General features: G+C 50.5%; 1 protein-coding gene across 1 annotated transcript in view; it reads left to right on the forward strand.

The window, feature by feature from the left end:
• mtor (mechanistic target of rapamycin kinase) overlaps positions 1-20,038 on the forward strand; it is a 103,177-nt gene that overhangs the window by 473 nt on the left and 82,666 nt on the right. Inside the window, exons 2-18 of the mRNA XM_056594499.1 lie at positions 103-245; positions 389-497; positions 856-1,088; positions 2,041-2,241; positions 2,814-2,948; positions 3,492-3,767; positions 5,886-5,994; positions 7,069-7,252; positions 8,273-8,401; positions 9,126-9,370; positions 10,181-10,390; positions 11,892-12,097; positions 13,175-13,297; positions 13,868-13,951; positions 15,395-15,487; positions 16,141-16,275; positions 16,698-16,827. Coding sequence (XP_056450474.1) covers positions 117-245; positions 389-497; positions 856-1,088; positions 2,041-2,241; positions 2,814-2,948; positions 3,492-3,767; positions 5,886-5,994; positions 7,069-7,252; positions 8,273-8,401; positions 9,126-9,370; positions 10,181-10,390; positions 11,892-12,097; positions 13,175-13,297; positions 13,868-13,951; positions 15,395-15,487; positions 16,141-16,275; positions 16,698-16,827 — 2,731 coding nt within the window. The 5' untranslated portion in view covers positions 103-116. The remainder of the gene's footprint in view (positions 1-102; positions 246-388; positions 498-855; positions 1,089-2,040; positions 2,242-2,813; positions 2,949-3,491; positions 3,768-5,885; positions 5,995-7,068; positions 7,253-8,272; positions 8,402-9,125; positions 9,371-10,180; positions 10,391-11,891; positions 12,098-13,174; positions 13,298-13,867; positions 13,952-15,394; positions 15,488-16,140; positions 16,276-16,697; positions 16,828-20,038) is intronic.

The following is a 20,038-nucleotide window of genomic DNA, read 5'->3' on the forward strand; positions in this document are numbered from 1 at the left end:
CTTTGTTGTTTCATTCTTACTTTGATTTGCATTTTATAGTTGACCATTGCAGACCATCACCTCTGCGTTACGCTGTTCCCACCTCACCATGTTTACTTGCAGACCCGGCCGTCGACATGGTGGTCATGTCGGGCACAGCCACCGTGCTGCAGCAGTTCGTCAGCGGGCTGAAGAGTCGGAATGAAGACACCAGAGCCAAGTCTGCCAAGGACTTGCAGCATTACGTGACCACAGAGCTCAGAGAGGTGAGTGACATACAAGTCATCCGTCTTCTACCTGAGTTTGGTGTTGCCCACGACGCGGTCCCTGTCTAGGCACATGCTATCGTCTCTGACAGATGCTGTCACATCGCTGATGCTGTATGTGTTGTGTCTTTATGCATGCTCAGTTGAGCCAGGACGAAGCCACTACATTCTACGATGAGTTGAACCACCACATCTTCGAGCTGGTGTCCAGCTCTGATGTGAACGAGAAGAAAGGAGGAATTCTCGCCATCGGTAAGTCTCCGTTCAAGTACGATTACCGACTCAAAACCATCCATCGTCTTCCCTTCAAATACTACACAGTCATTTTTACTACTTAGTAGCCGAAGCTTCTATCCAAATAACATTTTTACGTGCATGTCTGTAAGGTGAAGATAGGGGTTCTGGCATCTTGCTCAGGATGCCTACAAGTAAACTGCTCACATTTGGGGGTTCGAACCCAGATCCCTTCGGCTGGGAGACCCTAACCACTCGACTCTCCATAGACCCCTTAAATAAGCCATTAAGCTTACATGAGCTCATGTGCTGACGGTTGAGACATGTTGTGACATCGCGGTCTAACGGGACTAATAATCAACGGCTCGTTCCCCAGTGAGTCTGATCGGCGTGGAGGGAGGCAACGCCACCAGGATCAGCCGCTTCGCCAACTACCTGCGCAACCTGCTGCCCTCCAGCGACCCCGTCGTCATGGAGATGGCGTCCAAGGCCATGGGACACCTGTCCATGGCGGGGGACACCTTCACGGCCGAGTACGTGGAGTTCGAGGTGAAGCGGGCGTTGGAGTGGCTCGGAGCGGACCGCAACGAGGGCCGACGCCACGCCGCCGTGAGTGGAGCGCCGTGACCACGCCGGGGTCGACGTCACAAACGTGTTTCCATCGTGTTTGCTTTGAGTTGTGTTTACGTCACAACAGTCTTTTAGCAGGCGTGCGTGTGTGTGTGTGTGTGTGTGTGTGTGTGTGTGTGTGTGTGTGTGTGTGTGTGTGTGTGTGTGTGTGTGTGTGTGTGTGTGTGTGTGTGTGTGTGTACATGTCCGCAGTCACTTCCAGGTGAGGCTGAAGCATAAAAGCAAACTATAGATATCAGATACAACATGGATGCAACTTTATTGATCCCCCGGGGGAAAATTCCTTTGTTACATCACAGCAGAAGTGGAAAACACAGGATATAATACATTACAATGAAAAATACAAGTAGTGCTAAGGAAAAGAAAATAGATTCTGAAGTAAGGACAAACAGTATAAACAGTATAAACAGTATAAATTATAAAGTGGCCCAGTGTTAAGGTGACTGTAAAAGTACTGCTGAATCAAGTTTAAAACAGACCGACTGGACAGAGTAGCTAAAGGAGTTGGAACACATCATCGATTTTTAACTGGTGATTATTGGTGGGAGTCGAGGTTTTGTAGACTTCTTAATCACAGCGAAGAAAAATATGTTTTAAAGTATTATAACAGAAGTACACAAACTACGGTTGATGGACTGGTGCCCTGACTGCTCCAACCGGCAGAACTGCTTCTGGTCTGTGATTTGGTCTTGTGTATTGAGAGATGGCTAAAGAAAGTCTCTCAAAGGTCTGAAGCAGATTCAGTAGATTCAGATTAAGTAGATTTGAATCTAAAGATTCAGCCGTTTCCTCAGTAAATCCACGCACATGTCATCACGGATCGGTCAGGGGTTAAGCATCATTATGGGTTAAACACTGGGGGTCATTGATGTGAACGGGCCTGTGTTGCACCACCAGGACCACAGCGTGACCCCCTCTTCCCCGCCCCCAGGTTCTGGTGCTGCGGGAGCTGGCGGTCAGCGCCCCCACCTTCTTCTTCCAGCAGGTGCAGCCCTTCTTCGACAACATCTTCTACGCCGTGTGGGACCCCAAGCAGGCCATCCGTGAGGGTGCCGTGTCGGCCCTGCGCGCCTGCCTCATCCTCACCACCCAGCGCGAGACCAAGGAGATGCAGAAGCCCCAGTGGTACAAGGTAGGTCCGGCCCCCAGACCCCCATACCCCCAGACCCCTTTACCCTGAGACCTACAGATCCCAAGAACCACAGTCCCAAAGGCTCTTAGTACCCCTGGCTCCCTGCTTCTGGCTGGGGGAGTATGTCGATCGTTGCCCTGTTAAGGCTTTCGTTTTGTGGTTCTGAGGCAAATGTAGGAATGGGATAAGGTTGTGAGCTCTGCTGTATTCATCCCAGACGGGGCATAAAGGTGTCATCATTGCACAGCAATGGGCCGTAAGTATGAATTTGTAGCTTTCGTGAAGATGCAGGGAATTGGCATTCAGAGCGCGTTTTGTGCTGTAGTATTTTGGCCAGATAAAACATTGCCTGTGTGTTTGTCCATGTCCTGCATTGATCAGAGATAGTGGGAGTACGTACTGCTAAACCTAAACACGTCCTACTGTTTGAAATGTTACCCGGCCCACATGCTGGGTTATTAACGTGAATGTTTTTAGAAAATGTATATTTGGTTAACCACCTGATCCATTTAAAGCAAAGCGAGCGTTGTTCATGATATCAGTTGGAGCCGACCGCCTGGTCTCGTTGACAGCAAACGTTCGAGGAGGCGGAGAAGGGCTTCGACGAGACGCTGGTGAAGGAGAAGGGCATGAACCGTGAGGACCGCGTCCACGGGGCGCTGCTCATCCTCAACGAGCTGGTCCGCATCAGCAGCATGGAGGGGGAGGTGAGGCCCCCCACTGAGGACGCCAGGGCCCCCAGAACAGAGGTTCTGGGTTCAAACCCGAGTGTCCCCCCCAGTCTACTTGTAGTCAGCCTCGAGTGGGTCGCCTCGACCCCTACCTGCTAATTCATATATTTTCCTTTGGATGAAAGCATTTTTAAATTACAACGACTCTGGCGCCTTTCACAACCCTAGCTTGAGGAATTTTAATTGATGTTGTGCTAGAGCTTGAATGTCTTTTTTTTTTTTGTTTAGTGGTTAACAATTTCCTTTAAGTTTAACGGTCAAGTGTCAAGCTATCTATAATGCTCGGATGCGCCATGATTATTACTTATCCTTTTACTTTACTTCTTCTTTATTTAACTGACACTTATGTTCAAAGCGACCTTAAAGTCCCAACGATGTCGGCCATATCACAAGCTATCGCCGATAAGTGACTCTTTGTGCGGCACCCGCCAACATGACACCCTCTCCCCTCCCCTCCTCTCTCCCCCCCCCCCTCTCCCCTCTGCCCCCCCCCCCCTCTCCCCCCTCCCCCCCCCCTAGCGCATGCGTGAGGAGATGGAGGAGATCACGCAGCAGCAGCTGGTCCACGACAAGTACTGCAAGGAGATGATGGGCTTCGGCACCAAGCCGCGCCACATCACGCCCTTCACCAGCTTCCAGTCGGTGCAGCCCCAGCAGACCAACGCCCTGCTGGGGCTGCTGGGGTACAGCTCCCCCCAGGGGTTCCTCAGCTTCGGGGCCACGCCCACCGTCGCCAAGAACTCCCTGGTGGAGAGCCGCTACTGCCGCGAGCTGATGGAGGAGCGCTTCGACCAGGTGGGGGGTGCGTGGGCGCCCGGCGGGTGGAGCGGGTGGAGGCCGGGTTTCAGGACGTCCACATGTAGGAGGACCCGACTGGAAACCTCACCTAACACAGGATGGGTGTTAACTTGTTCTGCATATAACCAGTGAACCACGACACCAGTATATTCACGTGCACCTTGTTTACCTGCCTTGTTTTATGCTGGTATGGTTCACTGGTTACCGGAACAACGGTGGATATATGGTGGATGTTACCGTGTTCTACAGGTAACCAGTGAACCACAGCAGCATAAGGACGTAAACAAAGTTTAGGTGCATTTACACAGGCCCAGTTTCCCGCTCGTGCTGTCAGCTCTGTTTTGGGTAGCTGCCGGGGGTGTTTACAGGCATCACAAACCGAACAACGCTTTGTCAAGGAACCTATTATGATAAACTGTACACTCCGGCATGCATTACAGCTTGGTTATACTATGATATGAGTTTGGCTGTCTATAGTATACATCAGTGAACCCCAATTAGCGGCCCGCGGGCCAGATCCGGCCCGCAAGAGCAAAATGTCCGGCCCGCGCAGACCCACATGTCACATGTCATCTCCAAAAAAAAAAAAAAAAAATTTTTTTTTTTTTTTTTTTTTTTTATTTGCGCGGTCTGCTATATTTTCCCCTCAGCCCACACCATCCACTTGACCGTTGACGTTACTGCGTGCTGACGTAATAACGTGCTTCGTGCGTCACTTTCCCGCTATCCAAAAATCAACGGATTGAAAATTGATGAAAGAAACATGTCATTTGCCATGAAAAGGAAGGTCAACCAGGAGAACCGCCAGTTTAAAACTGAATGGACCGATGAGTATTGCTTTTCTTTACCGGACCATGCCAACGCAAAGCCGACATGCTTAATATGCAAGCAGAGGGTGGCTGTCATTAAATCGGACAACCTGACACAAACTGTTTGCATGCTGCCAGCTTTAATGGAAGTTTCCCAGAAAAATCTGAGCAACGCAAACCAAAGATTGCAAGCATGTTGACATCATACAAGCGGTCAGTTTTAACCATATGCAAAACGGCATCGGCACAAGAGAGCGCAACAGCTGCTTCATTGCATGTTTTCTGGATGCTTGATAAAGCTAAGAAGCCCTTTGCTGATGCAGAGTTCATTAAACAATGTGCAATTCACATGGCTGGTGAAATCTTAAATCAAGAGGAAAAAATCTAAACAAAAGTTGTGGAGCTATGAAAGCAGGTGCCGAGGAAATGTCAGCTGAACACAAAGATCTGTTGCTGCACAACGATGTTCGCTGGCTGAGTAAAGGCCGTGTGTTGGAGAGGGTGTGCGACCTGCGTGATGAACGTGTGTCATTTTTATCCAGCCTGCAGAGCCCAAAAGCCCGCGAATTTCTGGCGGGCTGACGCCAAGGTGTTGGCAGATGTTAATTTTTTGTGACATCATGTCTCATCTGAATCACCTTAACCTGCAGCTACAAGGCAAGAACCACACTGTTGCTGACATGTACGAAGCGATTGAAGCCCTCCAGTCGAAGCTGGATGCTATTTAAACCTAATTGATCTAGCCCTCCTGCATTATCGCAAAAACAGTAATTATAATTAAAGCTAAATTTGCACATAAAAATGGCGAATTAGAAAAATGAAACGACATTTCGGCCCTTGGCATGGCATGTTTGACCAAATTTGGCCCTCTGGAAAAACTAATTGGGGAACCCTGGTATACATGTTTATTGTAAACTTCTATTCAAGCAAGTGAACACTTGGGGATACTGAGTGTGTTTACTAGGACTGCTCGATTATGGGAAACAAAACATCATCACGATTATTATTTTGTTCCAATATTGAAATCACGATTACTTTTGAGTTTGAAAACATGTGTGTATTTATTCAGCATGTCTCTCCGATTATATTTTTGTAACTGAGAACTTTGAAATTTCGCCTTAAAAAAATTATCTAAAAGAAAACGTTTCAATCTAAAATGATGAACAGATATGTATCCAGCTGATCTAAAAAAAAAAAAAAAAAATAGATTATGTTCGTTTTGTGATCGTTTGACGCTAAAATCGCGATCAAAATTTGATGAATGGCCCAGCCCTAGTGTTTACCCTCTGGTTGTTTCATGGGTCAGGTTTGCCGCTGGGTGCTGAAGTACCGGACCACCAAGAACCCCCTGATCCAGATGACCATACTGAACCTGCTGCCCCGCCTCGCTGCCTTCAAGCCAGTCTCCTTCACAGGTACTTTACTGTCAGCCAATCACAGTCAAGTGGAGATACCTTCCAGCCAATCTCCTTCACAGGTACTTTACTGTCAGCCAATCACAGTCAGGTGGAGATACCTTCCAGCCAATCTCCTTCACAGGTACTTTACTGTCAGCCAATCACAGTCAAGTGGAGATACCTTCCAGCCAATCTCCTTCACAGGTACTTTACTGTCAGCCAATCACAGTCAAGTGGAGATACCTTCCAGCCAATCTCCTTCACAGGTACTTTACTGTCAGCCAATCACAGTCAAGTGGAGATACCTTCCAGCCAATCTCCTTCACAGGTACTTTACTGTCAGCCAATCACAGTCAAGTGGAGATACCTTCCAGCCAATCTCCTTCACAGGTACTTTACTGTCAGCCAATCACAGTCAAGTGGAGAAACCTTCCAGCCAATCTCCTTCACAGGTACTTTACTGTCAGCCAATCACAGTCAAGTGGAGATACCTTCCAGCCAATCTCCTTCACAGGTACTTTACTGTCAGCCAATCACAGTCGAGTGGAGATACCTTCCAGCCAATCTCCTTCACAGGTACATTCCTGTCAGCCAATCAAATTAAAGTAGAGATACGTTCCAGCCCGACACCTTCACAGGTACTTTACTGTCAGCCAATCACAGTCAAGTGGAGAAACCTTCCAGCCAATCTCCTTCACAGGTACATTCCTGTCAGCCAATCAAATTAAAGTAGAGATACCTTCCAGCCCGACACCTTCACAGGTACTCTCCTATCAGCCAATCGCATGCACACAGTTACCTTCCAGCCAATCACGTCACAGGTAGATCCAGTGGCGGCTGGTGATCAAAAATGTTGGTGGGGCACAGTATTAGATAGGGGGGTCGGGGGTCTATTGACCCACCGCCATTGGGTAGATCCAACAGCCCAATCACCTGCAGATGTAGATTCCTTCTAGCCATTATCACATATACAGGTCAGTTGCTTCTAGCCCAACTTCACGGTGATCCACCCTTCAGCCAAGCAGCTGTAGTAGTCTGGAGGAGCGTTTAAAACCCAGGCGTGTTAAAAGGTCCTCCTCCTCCTGACCTCAGACCAGTACCTGGCGGACACCATGGGCTACCTGCTGGGCTGCCTGAAGAAGGAGAAGGAGCGCACCGCGGCCTTCCAGGCCCTGGGGCTGCTGGTGGTGGCCGTCAGGGTGGAGATCCAGCCCTACCTCTCCAGGGTGCTGGAGATCATCAAGGCCGCGCTGCCGCCCAAGGACTTCGCCCACAAGTAAGAGAGTGTGTGTGTGTGTGTGTGTGTGTGTGTGTGTGTGTGCTCGTTAGGGCTGTTCGATTATGGGGAAAAATCATAATCCCGATTATTTTGGTCAATATTGAAATCCCGATTAATCAAACGATTATTTTTGAATTTGAAAACATGTTGTATTTATTCCGCATGTCTCTCCCAAAAAAGACGTTGCAACTGAGAACTTTGAAATTTCGCCTTAAATAAATACACAAAATGTTCAAAAAGAAAATGTTCAAATCTGAAATAATAATCAGATAGGTATCCAGCTGTTCTGCCCTTTCTATAAAGCCTAATATAAAAAATAATTAAAAAAATGCGATTATCGATTATGTTAATTTTGAGATCATTTGACGCAGAAATCGCCATCAATATTCAATTAATCGCCCAGCCCTTGTGGGTATGCGTGTGCGTGTGCGTGCGTGCGTGCGTGCGTGTCCCTGAGCATGGATGGAGGAGACCTCATTCCTGCGTGTGAATGTGGCTGTAGAAGATCTCAATAAAATGCCTTGACTTTACTTTACACATTGCTTGACGTTAGAATCATTGTTGTGGGCGGCTTCATGGTCATCTGATTGTCGTCTGATGGTTATGTGATGGTTGTGACGTGATGTTTGTCTGATGGTCATCTGATGTCGTCTGATGGTTGTGTGATGGTTGTCTGATGTTTGCCTGATGGTTGTCTGATGTTTGTCTGATGGTTGTGTTATGTTTGTCTGCTGGTTGTGTGGTGGTTGTCTGATGTTTGTCTGATGGTTGTGTTATGTTTGTCTGGTGGTTGTGTGATGGTTGTGTGATGGTTGCATGACGGTTGTGTGATGGTTGTCTGATGGTTGTGTTATGTTTGTCTGGGGGTTGTGTAATGGTTGTTATGTTTGTCTGATGGTTGTGTGATTGTCATGTGATGGTTGTGTGATGGTTGTGTGGTGGTTTTGTTATGTTTGTCTGATGGTTGTGCGATGGTTGTGCGCTTCATGTCGGTCTCTCCATTGTGCGTTCTCCCAGGAGGCAGAAGACCATGCAGGTGGACGCCACGGTGTTCACGTGCATCAGCATGCTGTCCCGGGCGCTGGGCCCCAGCATCCAGCCCGACATCAAGGAGCTGCTGGAGCCCATGCTGGCCGTGGGTCTCAGGTAGGACCCCAGTACCCCCTCCAGTCTCCCCCCAGTACCCCTCCAGTACCCCCCCAGTATCCCCTCCAGTACCCCCTCCAGACCAGGGTACCACAGGACAGTACCGATGCCCTCTGGTTTGAATAGTGCCTCTCTCTGTTTTGAGCTGGTGCCTTTTACACTGAAAGGGCACAGCGTATATATCAATAGTTTTACTTGACATTTGCAAACTCCATCATCATCGTCCCTAATGTTTGGTGCTTAAATCAGTTTATCGGTCCAAACATAAATGCCACCGTCTAAAGAACGGTTGTTTTTTTCTCCTAGACAACAAATGAGTACCGGTAAGTCTCCCGAAAATACCAAAAGATAATTTTCATTGATGGAACTCTTAGTCTTTGTTCTTCCCTAAACCGACCCTGGCCAGACGTGAGGGATCTGTGTTGCATCATGGGTAATGGAGTCCCTCTATAAACAGTCTAATGGTGCGTTTTAGTGTTCTCTGCGAACCGACTCGGACCTCGGATGCGACGTCACGACCCCACTTCAAGCGTTTTTATTATGTTTCGCTCGGTCGTTGGAGGAAAACATGGACGCCACCCGGAAGGCTGTAGTCGCGGTAGCATTTGGCAGAGTACCAGGCGCTCCGTAACAAGTAGGCTATAGGCCATAGGCTATAGTCCTCGGACCTCCGAGACAGATGGGTAATAAACCGCACCATAACCCCACCCTCCACCCCCCCCAGCCCGGCACTGACGGCGGTGCTGTACGACCTGAGCCGGCAGATCCCCCAGCTGAAGAAGGACATCCAGGACGGCCTGCTGAAGATGCTGTCCCTGGTGCTGATGCACAAGCCGCTGCGCCACCCGGGCATGCCCAAGGGCCTGGCCCACCAGCTGGCCTCGCCCAGCCTCACCAACATCCCCGAGGCCAGCGACGTGGGCAGCATCACCCTGGCCCTGCGCACCCTGGGCAGCTTCGAGTTCGAGGGTGAGGAGCCGCACCGCGGCGGGGGAGTCTGGGATAGCTGTACAATAATTGGAAAGATAATTAGCTTGACTGTCGCGACCCTGGAATGTTAAAGGATTCAAACATTTTTGGAAATTGTCTTGGGGATGTCAGAAATGTTTTGTTTGCAGACATGTGTTTAACACTTTCTCTTTATTTTGCCTGTTCCCTCTTCTCTTTCTCTTACCTTTCGCTCTCCATCTTTCTCTCTCCCTCTCTTTCTCTCGCGCTCTCTCTTGCTCTTGCTCTCTTTTGCGCTCCATCTCGCCCCTTCTCTTCTTTCTCTTCCTCTCTCCTTTCTCTCCCTGGCTCTTCCTCTCCTTTATCTCTGTCTCTTCTTCATCCTCTTCCTCTCTCCTTTCTCTCCCTGGCTCTTCCTCTCCTTTATCTCTGTCTCTTCTTCTCTCTCTTCCTCTCTCCTTTCTCTCCCTGGCTCTTCCTCTCCTTTATCTCTGTCTCTTCTTCTCTCTCTTCCTCTCTCCCCCTCGCTCTTCCTCTCCTTTATCTCTGTCTCTACTTCTTTCTCTTCCTCTCTCCTTTGTCTCCCTGGCTCTTCCTCTCCTTATCTCTGTCTCTTCTTCTCTCTCTTCTTCTCTCCTTTCTCCCCCTGGCTCTTCCTCTCCTTTGTCTCTGTCTCTTCTTCTCTCTCTTCCTCTCTCCTTTCTCTCCCTGGCTCTTCCACTCTCCTCTTGCTCTCTCTCTCTCGCTCCTCACTCCCTTCTCGCTCTCCCTTCCTTCTCTCCCCTCCTTCCCCCCCCCCATTATCCCGCCCCCTGCCTCCCGACCAATCAGGGCACTCGCTCACCCAGTTCGTGCGGCACTGCGCCGACCACTTCCTGAACAGCGAGCACAAGGAGGTGCGCATGGAGGCGGCGCGGACCTGCTCGCGGCTGCTCAGCCCCTCGGTGCACCTGGTCAGCGGCCACGTGGTCAGCCAGACGGCCGTGCAGGTGGTGGCCGACGTGCTCAGCAAGCTGCTGGTGGTGGGCATCACCGACCCAGGTACCGCAAAGCATCATGGGAGATGGAGTCATTTAAAGGTTGTGTCAGCGATTCCAAACGGAAACATAAAGGATCGCTTTCAGCCGATCTTTCACTCACTGCCCGCCCCGTAAGCAGGCTGTTAAACAAAACGCGTCTCTGTAGGCAGCCTGTGCTCCGAGATCGTACACAAAAACAAATGGTACCAATCACTCAAAACCAAAACAAATAGTATTCCAACCAATCACAGACAAGGGGTGGGTGTTGTGGGGTTTTGTGCTTCGTCATGATAGTTTTTACTGGACGCACGAACCACGGAAGGGAGGGGCCAGCTGGCTCTTGTTTGTTTTGGATCTCGCTTCAAATACCAACAGAAGTGATGTCGGCCAACATCGCTGATGCAACCTTTAATATTGTGTTTTTTTTAATCTTTCCCTGTTTGAACGTCTCCTCTTTTCCTACTTTGTACTCTGGATGTGAATGTGGATGTCTTAATGAGTTACAGATAGACGGTGGGCTGGATGTTCAATGGGTCACCAGAGTTTTAGAGAGAGCAATGTTGTTCCCTAGATAAACTAGCGGTAATATTCCACATATTCCAAGTAAATTACGCGTTTACAAAGTTGAGACGGTAGACAAGCTGGCTGATGTTTATAATAGTCAACTAATATTAAAGGAAAAAGAAAGTGATCTTATTGAACTTTGTGTCTCGCATATATATAATAACATATATAGAGTGTAGTCGATTCTCAGTCGATAAATCTCCCAACATCTGGAGCTTGCTATGAACCAAATAGTAGTGATGTTTTGTTGCTCTAGGGTACGATACAGGAAGTGATGGCGCAGGCTGTCTGCCTGTTGAGCAGACCAGTGGAACATTCTGCAAGTGATCTCTGGATACAACATCCCCTGGTGTAAATACCTCATCCTTCTCTTCCTCCCCCTCCTCTTCCTCTTCCTCTTCGTACTCCTCCTCCTCCTCCCCTCTCTCCTCATCATCCTACTCTTTGTACTCCTTCCTCCACCTCCGCTGACCTACTCTTCCTACTCCTCCTCTTCGTCTTCCTACTCTTTCCCCTCCTCTTCCTCCTCCTAACTCTCTTCCTCCTTCCTCTTTGTTCTCCTCCCCCTCCACTTCCTCCACCCCTTTCTCCTCCCTTTTTCATCCTCTTCCTCCCCCTTTCTCCCCCCCTTCGTACTCCTTTCCTTCCAAATCCTCTCTGCCCTCCTCCTCCTCCTCCTCCTCCTCCTCCTCCTCCTCCTCCTCCTCCTCCTCCTCCTCCACTTTCTCCTCCTCTTCGTACTCCTTTCCCCCCTCTTCCTCCTCCTCCTTCCTTCCCCCCCCCTTCCTCCTCCTCTTCCTCCTCCTCCTCCTCCTCCTCCTCCTCCTCCTCCTCCTCCTCCTCCTCCTCTTCGTACTCCTTTCCCTCCCCTTCCTCCCCCCCCCCCCCCCCCCCCTCTCCTCCTCCTCCCCCCCTTCCTCCTCCTCCTCCCCCCTCTCCTCCTCCTCCCCCCCCCCCAGACCCGGACATCCGCTACTGCGTGCTGGCCTCCCTGGACGAGCGCTTCGACGCCCACCTGGCGCAGGCAGAGAACCTGCAGGCCCTGTTCGTGGCGCTGAACGACGAGGTGTTTGAGATCCGGGAGCTGGCCATCTGCACCATCGGACGCCTCAGCAGCATGAACCCCGCCTTCGTCATGCCCTTCCTCCGCAAGATGCTCATCCAGGTGGGGGTGGGGGGGGGAGTAGGGCTGAACCATTAGTCCAGGTCAACCCTGCTCATCCAGGTGGGGGGGGGGGGGTAGGGCCGAACCATTAGTCCAGTTCAACCCTGCTCACCCAGGTGGGGGGGGGGGGGGGCCCGAACCATTAGTCCAGTTCAACCCTGCTCACCCAGGTGGGGGGGGGGGGGGGGGGGCCCGAACCATTAGTCCAGTTCAACCCTGCTCATCCAGGTGGGGGGGGGGGGGCGAACCATTAGTCCAGTTCAACCCTGCTCATCCAGGTGGGGGGGGCTGGGATTAAAATTATTATTATTTTTTTTTAATGTTACTGTAAATGACTTGAGATCAGTAAGATTTGTATTTCTTTTTCTTTTACAATTCAATGGTTAAATAAAGTTTTTATATCAATTAATCTCTACACATAGGCCTGGCCTAAAGGAAAGAGCACTTTATATGTCGACTGCTTCCTATGTCGCGTTGGTCATACTACAGAATGATTTATTGCTTGTTAAGTGAATAATACAGAACATAAAAAAATTAAAATAATAATTGCATACTAAATCGCAATATTGGTCGAAATAATCGCAATTTGGTTATTTCCCCAAAACCCCCAAAACCCCCTGATCTACTGTAGAGGTCCAGGTCTACAGCGTTAGAGGTCTACAGTAGAGCAGTGTGGGGAAGTTTCCACCATCGCCTGGTTGATTACGACCGGGGACGCCCATCCTAAGACTGTGTTCTCCTTCTGAAACTAAGCTCTCATTGTTCTGGGTGGTTTTACTCTGTGTATCATATCTTTCTTTGTGGTACTTGTGAGCTTTACAAGTTGTGCACGTTGGATCTAATGTGAAGCAGGACAGCTGCAGTATTCATACTGAATATATTCATGAAGTCCTTGACATGGATTATATTCCAATCCCTTTAGTATTCTTTTATTTAAACTTGCATTGTATTCTGTGCCTGACCAGTTCTCCCCATGGGCCTCTAGGGGGCAGCCTAGCACCTTTCCTCCAGCGCCTGTGTGTGTGTGTGGGTGAAGGAGCTGAGCTGTGACTGTGTGTTGTGCTGCGTCCGCTCCAGATCCTGACGGAGCTGGAACACAGCGGCGTGGGGCGCAACAAGGAGCAGAGCGCCCGCATGCTGGGACACCTGGTCTCCAACGCACCCCGCCTCATACGCCCGTACATGGAGCCCATCCTCAAGGTGACTCCTCCCCCTCCCCTCTCCGATTGGCTGGTCGCTACATAGGATCGTATTCATTCACGGTGGGTCGTGGCTAGGTATGGCCTGTGGAATGAGTCTTTAGTGTAAACACGGAGGCAGGGTTGTCTATTATGGGGTGTTTGACCCTCAGCCGAAAGGGTCTGGGATCGATGACTGATGTCCACAGTCTACCTGGAGGCGTTCCTGGCCAAAATGGTGCCATTACTGCCTGCTTAATCATGACTCGTATCAATAAGAACTTATCGTACAGTGATTAACTGTGAAAAAAGCTCTATGACTATATATTAAATTGATCTCTCCTTCCCTGACCCTCGAATTTCTCTCTGTCTCTCTCTGTCGCTCTCTGTCTCTGTCTCTGTCTCTGTCTCTCTCTCTGTCTCTCTCTCTCTCTCTAACTCTCTCTCTCTCACTCACTCTCTCTCTCTCTCTCTCTCTCTCACTCTCTCACTCTCTCACTCTCTCTGACACTCTCACTCTCTCTGACACTCTCACTCTCTCTGACACTCTCTCTGACTCTCTCTCCCCCTCTGGTCCCTGGCTGTGTCGTAGGCTCTGATCCTGAAGCTGAAGGACCCGGACCCCAACCCCGGGGTGGTCATCAGCGTGCTGGCCACCATCGGAGAGCTGGCGCAGGTACGAGACCCAACACACTACATTCATTACAGCCAGAGGGAGGTTGGGCATCTCTCAGTGAGACACCGAACCCCCACCTGGACATCATGACCTGATTAATGGAGCGACATTCAGTCATGACAGCAGCTGTTGTACTGAGTCTAACTGAAGCACCCTGATGACCGGAAGCTACTGGCCGGTCACCAGGTTGAACGGTGTTATCCTGTACATTCAGCTGCCTAGCAGAACTACCAAAACCTCATCTGAGCTCCTCGGAGCAGAATAGCACGGTGGCACGGATGTTTGACCATTAGCCAAAGGTACTTGGTTCAAACTAGGGATGCACCGAAATGAAAATTCTTGGCCGAAACCGAATATACTGAAACAGTTGGCCGAAAGCCGAAAGCGAATACTGAATGTGGCTTTTGCTGTTTTTCTTTAATTTTGCTTTAAAATTTCACCATTGCATAAATCAAGCAATTAAATGTCCTTTATTATCTTTTTTGTCTTGCTTTTCAATAAAAAAAAGCTATGACAAATTTGATACAAAATATTTATTTAATACTGAACGTTTTCGGCCGAAACCGAACATTATGTTCTGGGCCATTGTCGGCCGAACATTTTCGGTGGCCGAATATTCGGTGCATCCCTAGTTCGGACCCCAAAGACTGCAGTCTACCCGTCAGGCATCCTCGGGCCAGATGCCCCTGACCATTACCCGATCATAAACCAAGTGTCTCACTTCACTGCAAGTCTCTTTGGAGGAAGGCTTCCACTCAACGCCTTGATGGTAAATGATAGGATGCAAAGTAATCAATACTAGAATGTACATCTATCGATCAGGTCCAAGTGGTTTCATCCTTACAGCGTCAACAAAGTATTTCATCACGTCGAGTGCAGCATCTCTTTAGTGTGACCTTTGACCTTGAGCCTTGAGCCCCCCCCCTACCCTCCAGGTGTCCATCCATCTGCGGAGGCTGCAGGCCTCGGGCTGGCCCCCCCCCCCTCAGAGGAGGGAGGAGGGCAGGGTTAGGAGCTGCAGGCTAGTCCCCCAGTGCAGAGGCAGTGCGGGGGACGCCCGCGTAGGTCCGATGGTTCAGCCCGCCGTGAAGGCGGTGACCGAGGAGGTAGAGCACACACAGGGAGCGCACGGGACGGGCAGGAAGGCCGTGCTTAACACTGCTTCATTGAACACAGGACAGGAAGGGGATTCAGGATTTAAATGAGGATTTAAATGAGATTGAGGGGTGATTGTTCATTTTAGGGGCAGGGAAAGGGTCTGTCGGGAATCTAACCTGTGGCACTTTCAGATGTACTATCTGATGAGCATAGTAGCCATCAAACGACCAATGAGAGGGCAGGATTAAGGGCCATTGATACAGGACAGGGCGGGACGCTGTACGTTCTCCGTTACCTTACTGAAATCCCCTGTTCTGATTGGTTGGCGTGCACCTGCGCTGCCAGGTGAGTGGACTGGAGATGAGGAAGTGGATGGACGAGCTGTTCCCCATCATCATGGACATGCTGCAGGACTCCTCCTCCCTGGCCAAGAGACAGGTGAGCCCACGTCTCAATAGGAAGCCTTCTGACACCTTTCAGGGTTTAATGTGCTTCAACTGACTGTGTATTAGGGCTTTGACTTTTGCCAAAAAATCATATTCGAAGTTTGTTTGTTTATTACCGGTAATATTAATATTCGAATATTTATTAATAATATTTTTGACCATTAAATGCCTTCAGTAAGACCTGGATTGGGCTTCGCAGGGTTTGTTTACCGGTGTTGCTATGGTTACCGGTCTTGCGTGTTCCAACGGTTTATTAGGGTTCTAATAAATCGCTGTCTAATCAATACTTCATTCACTGCCTCTTCCGTGGTCGTTACAATGTTATGAATAGACTGCGTGGGGTTCTCCGACGTCTCTCCCTCTTGGCCTGCCCATAACAGGTTACAATATTAAGGGCTGCCTAATATTCGTTCGAATTTTGATTTATTTTTTGATATTCGAATTATATTCGAATAACGTAAATAAGTTCGGAGTCAAAGCCCTTCTGTGTATGTGTTGTTATTGTTATATCATGTTTTGCTTGGTATTGCTTCTGGAATAGGATGCAGTTATTGAGATGGGGTGGGATCGTTTTTTGCCAGCCATGCAAGGCATGATGTCTCGGGCGGTGTTCATACAGAATGTTGTTCCTGACCCCTCCACCAGGTGGCGCTGTGGACGCTGGGCCAGCAGGTGGCCAGCACGGGCTACGTGGTGGAGCCCTACCGCAAGTACCCCTCCCTGCTCGAGGTCCTGCTCAACTTCCTCAAGACGGAGCAGAACCAGGGCATCCGCAGAGAGGTGTGTGTGTGTGTGTGTGTGTGTGTGTGTGTGTGTGTGTGTGTGTGTGTGTGTGTGTGTGTGTGTGTGTGTGTGTGTGTGTGTGTGTGTGTGTGTGTGTGTGTGTGTGTGTGTGTGTTAAAAATACTCTTTCACTCTCTCACCTTGACTTGACGTTCGCACTCACTCAACTCCTCATTAGGTGCGTGTGTCTCACTCACGCAGAGACACTCACTCGGTCACCCCCATACTCACTCACTCAGGGGTACATAAATAATGGCTTCTCCTCCTAGACTGTTTACCTGGCTGCCCGGATAAGATGCCATCTCTTATATGGAGCCCGATGGCAGAGTATCGATCACCCTCTGATTGATTTAGCATTCATTCAAACTGTGTGTGTGTGTGTGTGTGTGTGTGTGTGTGTGTGTGTGTGTGTCCCCCAGGCCATCCGTGTGCTGGGCTTGCTTGGCGCTCTGGACCCCTACAAGCACAAGGTCAACATCGGCATGATCGACCAATCGCGCGACGCCTCTGCCGTCAGCCTCTCCGAGTCCAAGACCAGCCAGGACTCCGGTAAGACGGCCCTCGTTACGATAGTCTGTTCAGGTTACAGTCGGGACCCCTGGTCACCGTGGTGACGCTGCGTTACCATGGGGATCGGTTGGCCCCACTGAGAAACGAGTGGCACTCGGAAGGAAAACAAAACCTGCGTGTGGATTATCTTTTTCTTTCGGTGACCGGGTTCTGATCTCACGACCTCCTCCGACGCAGAAAGAATCTGTCCTGCTGGCAGCGCTCAATCTGCCAGATCACGACGGAGGCGTACTTATCAGGAACCAGCGCACGCCCGGCTAGAGGACACAACATAAACCCCGTCCAGACTGGTTCCCTCTCGCTGTGTGGTCCCTCGTTCACACACACACACCCCCCCCCCAGCCCGGTGCAGCGGGCGGGGGGCGTGCCTCGGAGCCTGTGTGGGCCCGCTGGATGTGGTTTTGATAAGCGGCGCCCGGCCTTCCTGCACTGGTTAGTCTGGGGGATTTACATGAACCCTTGGAGGTCGACCGGCCGCAGATGAAAGGGCGTCGGACGCGTGTTGATCAGAAACACACCGCTGACCGCAGATAGGGAGGAGCAGCACATCCTAAGTCTGTCTCACATCTCAGAGAAGCGTTTTCTACTGCTTTATGAGTTTGATCTTTTTGGTTTGGGCCTGTTCAATAGCTCTGCCACACAGAGCCAGTACACCTTGTAGAAATCCAGGTTCGATTTCGACCTTTGTTCCTAATGGTCCCACTTATTTTGAGCCAAAGCCCATACAAATATATGTGTTTTATTTGTATTTGATACATCATAAGAAGTTAAACCCAGGTGTGTCTGAGAAACAGACGTCCAACCATGAGCCCTGTTGGAGCCAGCAGCCGCGCACGCTTTGGTACACGTGGTGTACCCGGGCTGCGTGTCCTGTGTGAATAAACAAAGGAGCTAGGCATGAAACTCAATCAAGTGCCTGGACTCGCACTCACACTCACCCGTGAAAGATGTTAAAAACAATTTCAGGCTTCAATTACTTGAGGTGCCGTATCTGGCCCGCGGCAGCACCCAGCCTGATCCCTCTCAGATCCGGCCAACCAGCTCATCATACCGCTCCCTCCCCCCTCCTCCCTCCTCCCTCCTCCCTTCCCCCTCCTCCCTCCTCCTCTCCCAACCCGCGGCTCTTTAGCACCGACCGTAACTCTGGAGCCTGTCTGCCGCGCCGAGCGCCCGTCCAAAGTAAATCGCTGGTTGGAGCGAGAGCCCGTCCCTGTACCCTGGACGAGGGCGGGGGGGGGCGGGGGCGCGGGGACGACGCCCTCTGGGATCCGGGAGCACGTTGGCCGCGTACCGTTTGATGACTAACCCCCGTGGGCCGTGACTGATGTCTCCCCCCCCCCCCCCCCCAACCCGAGCACTCCCCCCGCTGCCAGCGGCACGTTCTGCCCGTCAGGAGGGGGAGAGCGGGGACGCCACGTCGTAAAGCCGCCCGTCCTCCTTTCGCGGGATGTACGGGCGGGGGCCGGTCCCCGATAGCCATCCCGCCGTCCCCCCGGTCGAGGCCAGCGATCCGGGGGTGGAAGGCGTCCCGCCGTCCCCCCGGTCGAGGCCAGGGATCCGGGGGTGGAGGCGTCCCGCCGTCGGCTCCTGCTGGATGGATCACCGCGCCGTAGCTTCTTGTGTGAGCGAGGGCCAACCCGGTGCTCGTGAGTTTCCCACGCCAGGCTATCGGCCCGGGAAGCCTCCGCGGGGTCAGTGTGACGCCCCCCCCCCCCCCCCCCCCCCCCCCCCGGGAGCTTTATGTAGCGTGGGATTGGGAATATTGGTACGATCAGGGCTGGCCGCTCGGCTGAAGGGAATGTCGCTAGACTTGAAATGCACTTAATTTGTCATATTCACACGGGGCGCGGAGATGAATATGGAAACGTGGTTCCTGTTAAACGCTCTGCGCTGGCGGCTGCCAGGGGCGGGCGGCGCGGCCAGCAGCGAGTTGATCGCCCTCCAAAGAATAAATGAACACGATCCAAAAACTACTTTTTAAATTGGGAAGGTTAATGTTACGCTTATTCAAACCAAACGAGTCCGTCCGACCGATGGAGTCATCGACCAGCAACGGTTAATCACACTTGATTGTGTAAATGGGTTCGGCTCTGCAAATATTTAAAAAACTTCTACGGAATTAGTGCTTGAATTACAATATCGTTCACGATTGATCATGCATCCCAAGTGTTGAACTCCCAACGAAAATGACCTAGCAGTGGTGCAAGAGACCAAGAACCTACTCCACATGCTGCTAGCATACAGTGCTCTGTTCATCCCAATGCTACGTACCCACATGCTGCTAGCATAGCGTACTCTGTTCATCCCAATGCTACGTACCCACATGCTGCTAGCATAGCGTACTCTGTTCAACGCAATGCTACGTACCCACATGCTGCTAGCATAGCGTGCTCTGTTCAACCCAATGCTACATAGGGCACAGCCTTCTGCTACTAGCATAGGCTGAGCCTAGCAACCGAGTGCTGGCCAACAGGTCTACTCTGTTGTTGTCCGCTCCACACAGAACTATGTCATGTTCAGGTGAGCTCCCTCTCTCCTATGGTCAGGTGACCATAGGAGAGAGGTGTTAAAGGTTTGGTTATGAAGGATGAGTGGTAATAATCCGTTTTTAGAGTCGGTCAACGTTTGGACCGTTGGCCATCTCCTTTGCGATCTTCCGCACAGAACATAATGTTGGTTCTGCAGCCCCATTATTATAATTGTATTGTATTAATCCTGCACAGAACAATATACACACAATACAATACACAGGCGTAAATATGTATTTATGCATACAACACAACAAACAGCTGCAGTTTGCTACTGGGAGTGGAACGGGGAGAGAGTCTGACATCATTCAAGTGATCACGTACTTTACAGAAGTTGAGGTATTCACCAGAAGATATTCATGGGGATTAACACCAGAATAAATGCGATTCTTCACTGTAAAAGTTAGTTTTTGCCCAATGAGCCGTGGCTCCCTTCTGTGACTGTTGGCACACATCGAAATAATCGATTAATCCTTCATACCACTCGCTGAGTATTCGGCCGTGAAAATGTGATTCAAATCCCTAATGTTTATTCAGGACTCATCATAATGGCTTTAGCAGTTTGTTCAGAGCCTCAGCGGACTGCGATGGCGACAGGCACTCGTATATCTGCTGATGTTTAGCGTCCCGGCTCAGTCGTGACCGGTGCGTCTGGGCTGCTG

This window comes from Gadus chalcogrammus, chromosome 1 (genome assembly GCF_026213295.1).
Source record: "Gadus chalcogrammus isolate NIFS_2021 chromosome 1, NIFS_Gcha_1.0, whole genome shotgun sequence".
Classification (NCBI taxonomy): domain Eukaryota; kingdom Metazoa; phylum Chordata; class Actinopteri; order Gadiformes; family Gadidae; genus Gadus; species Gadus chalcogrammus.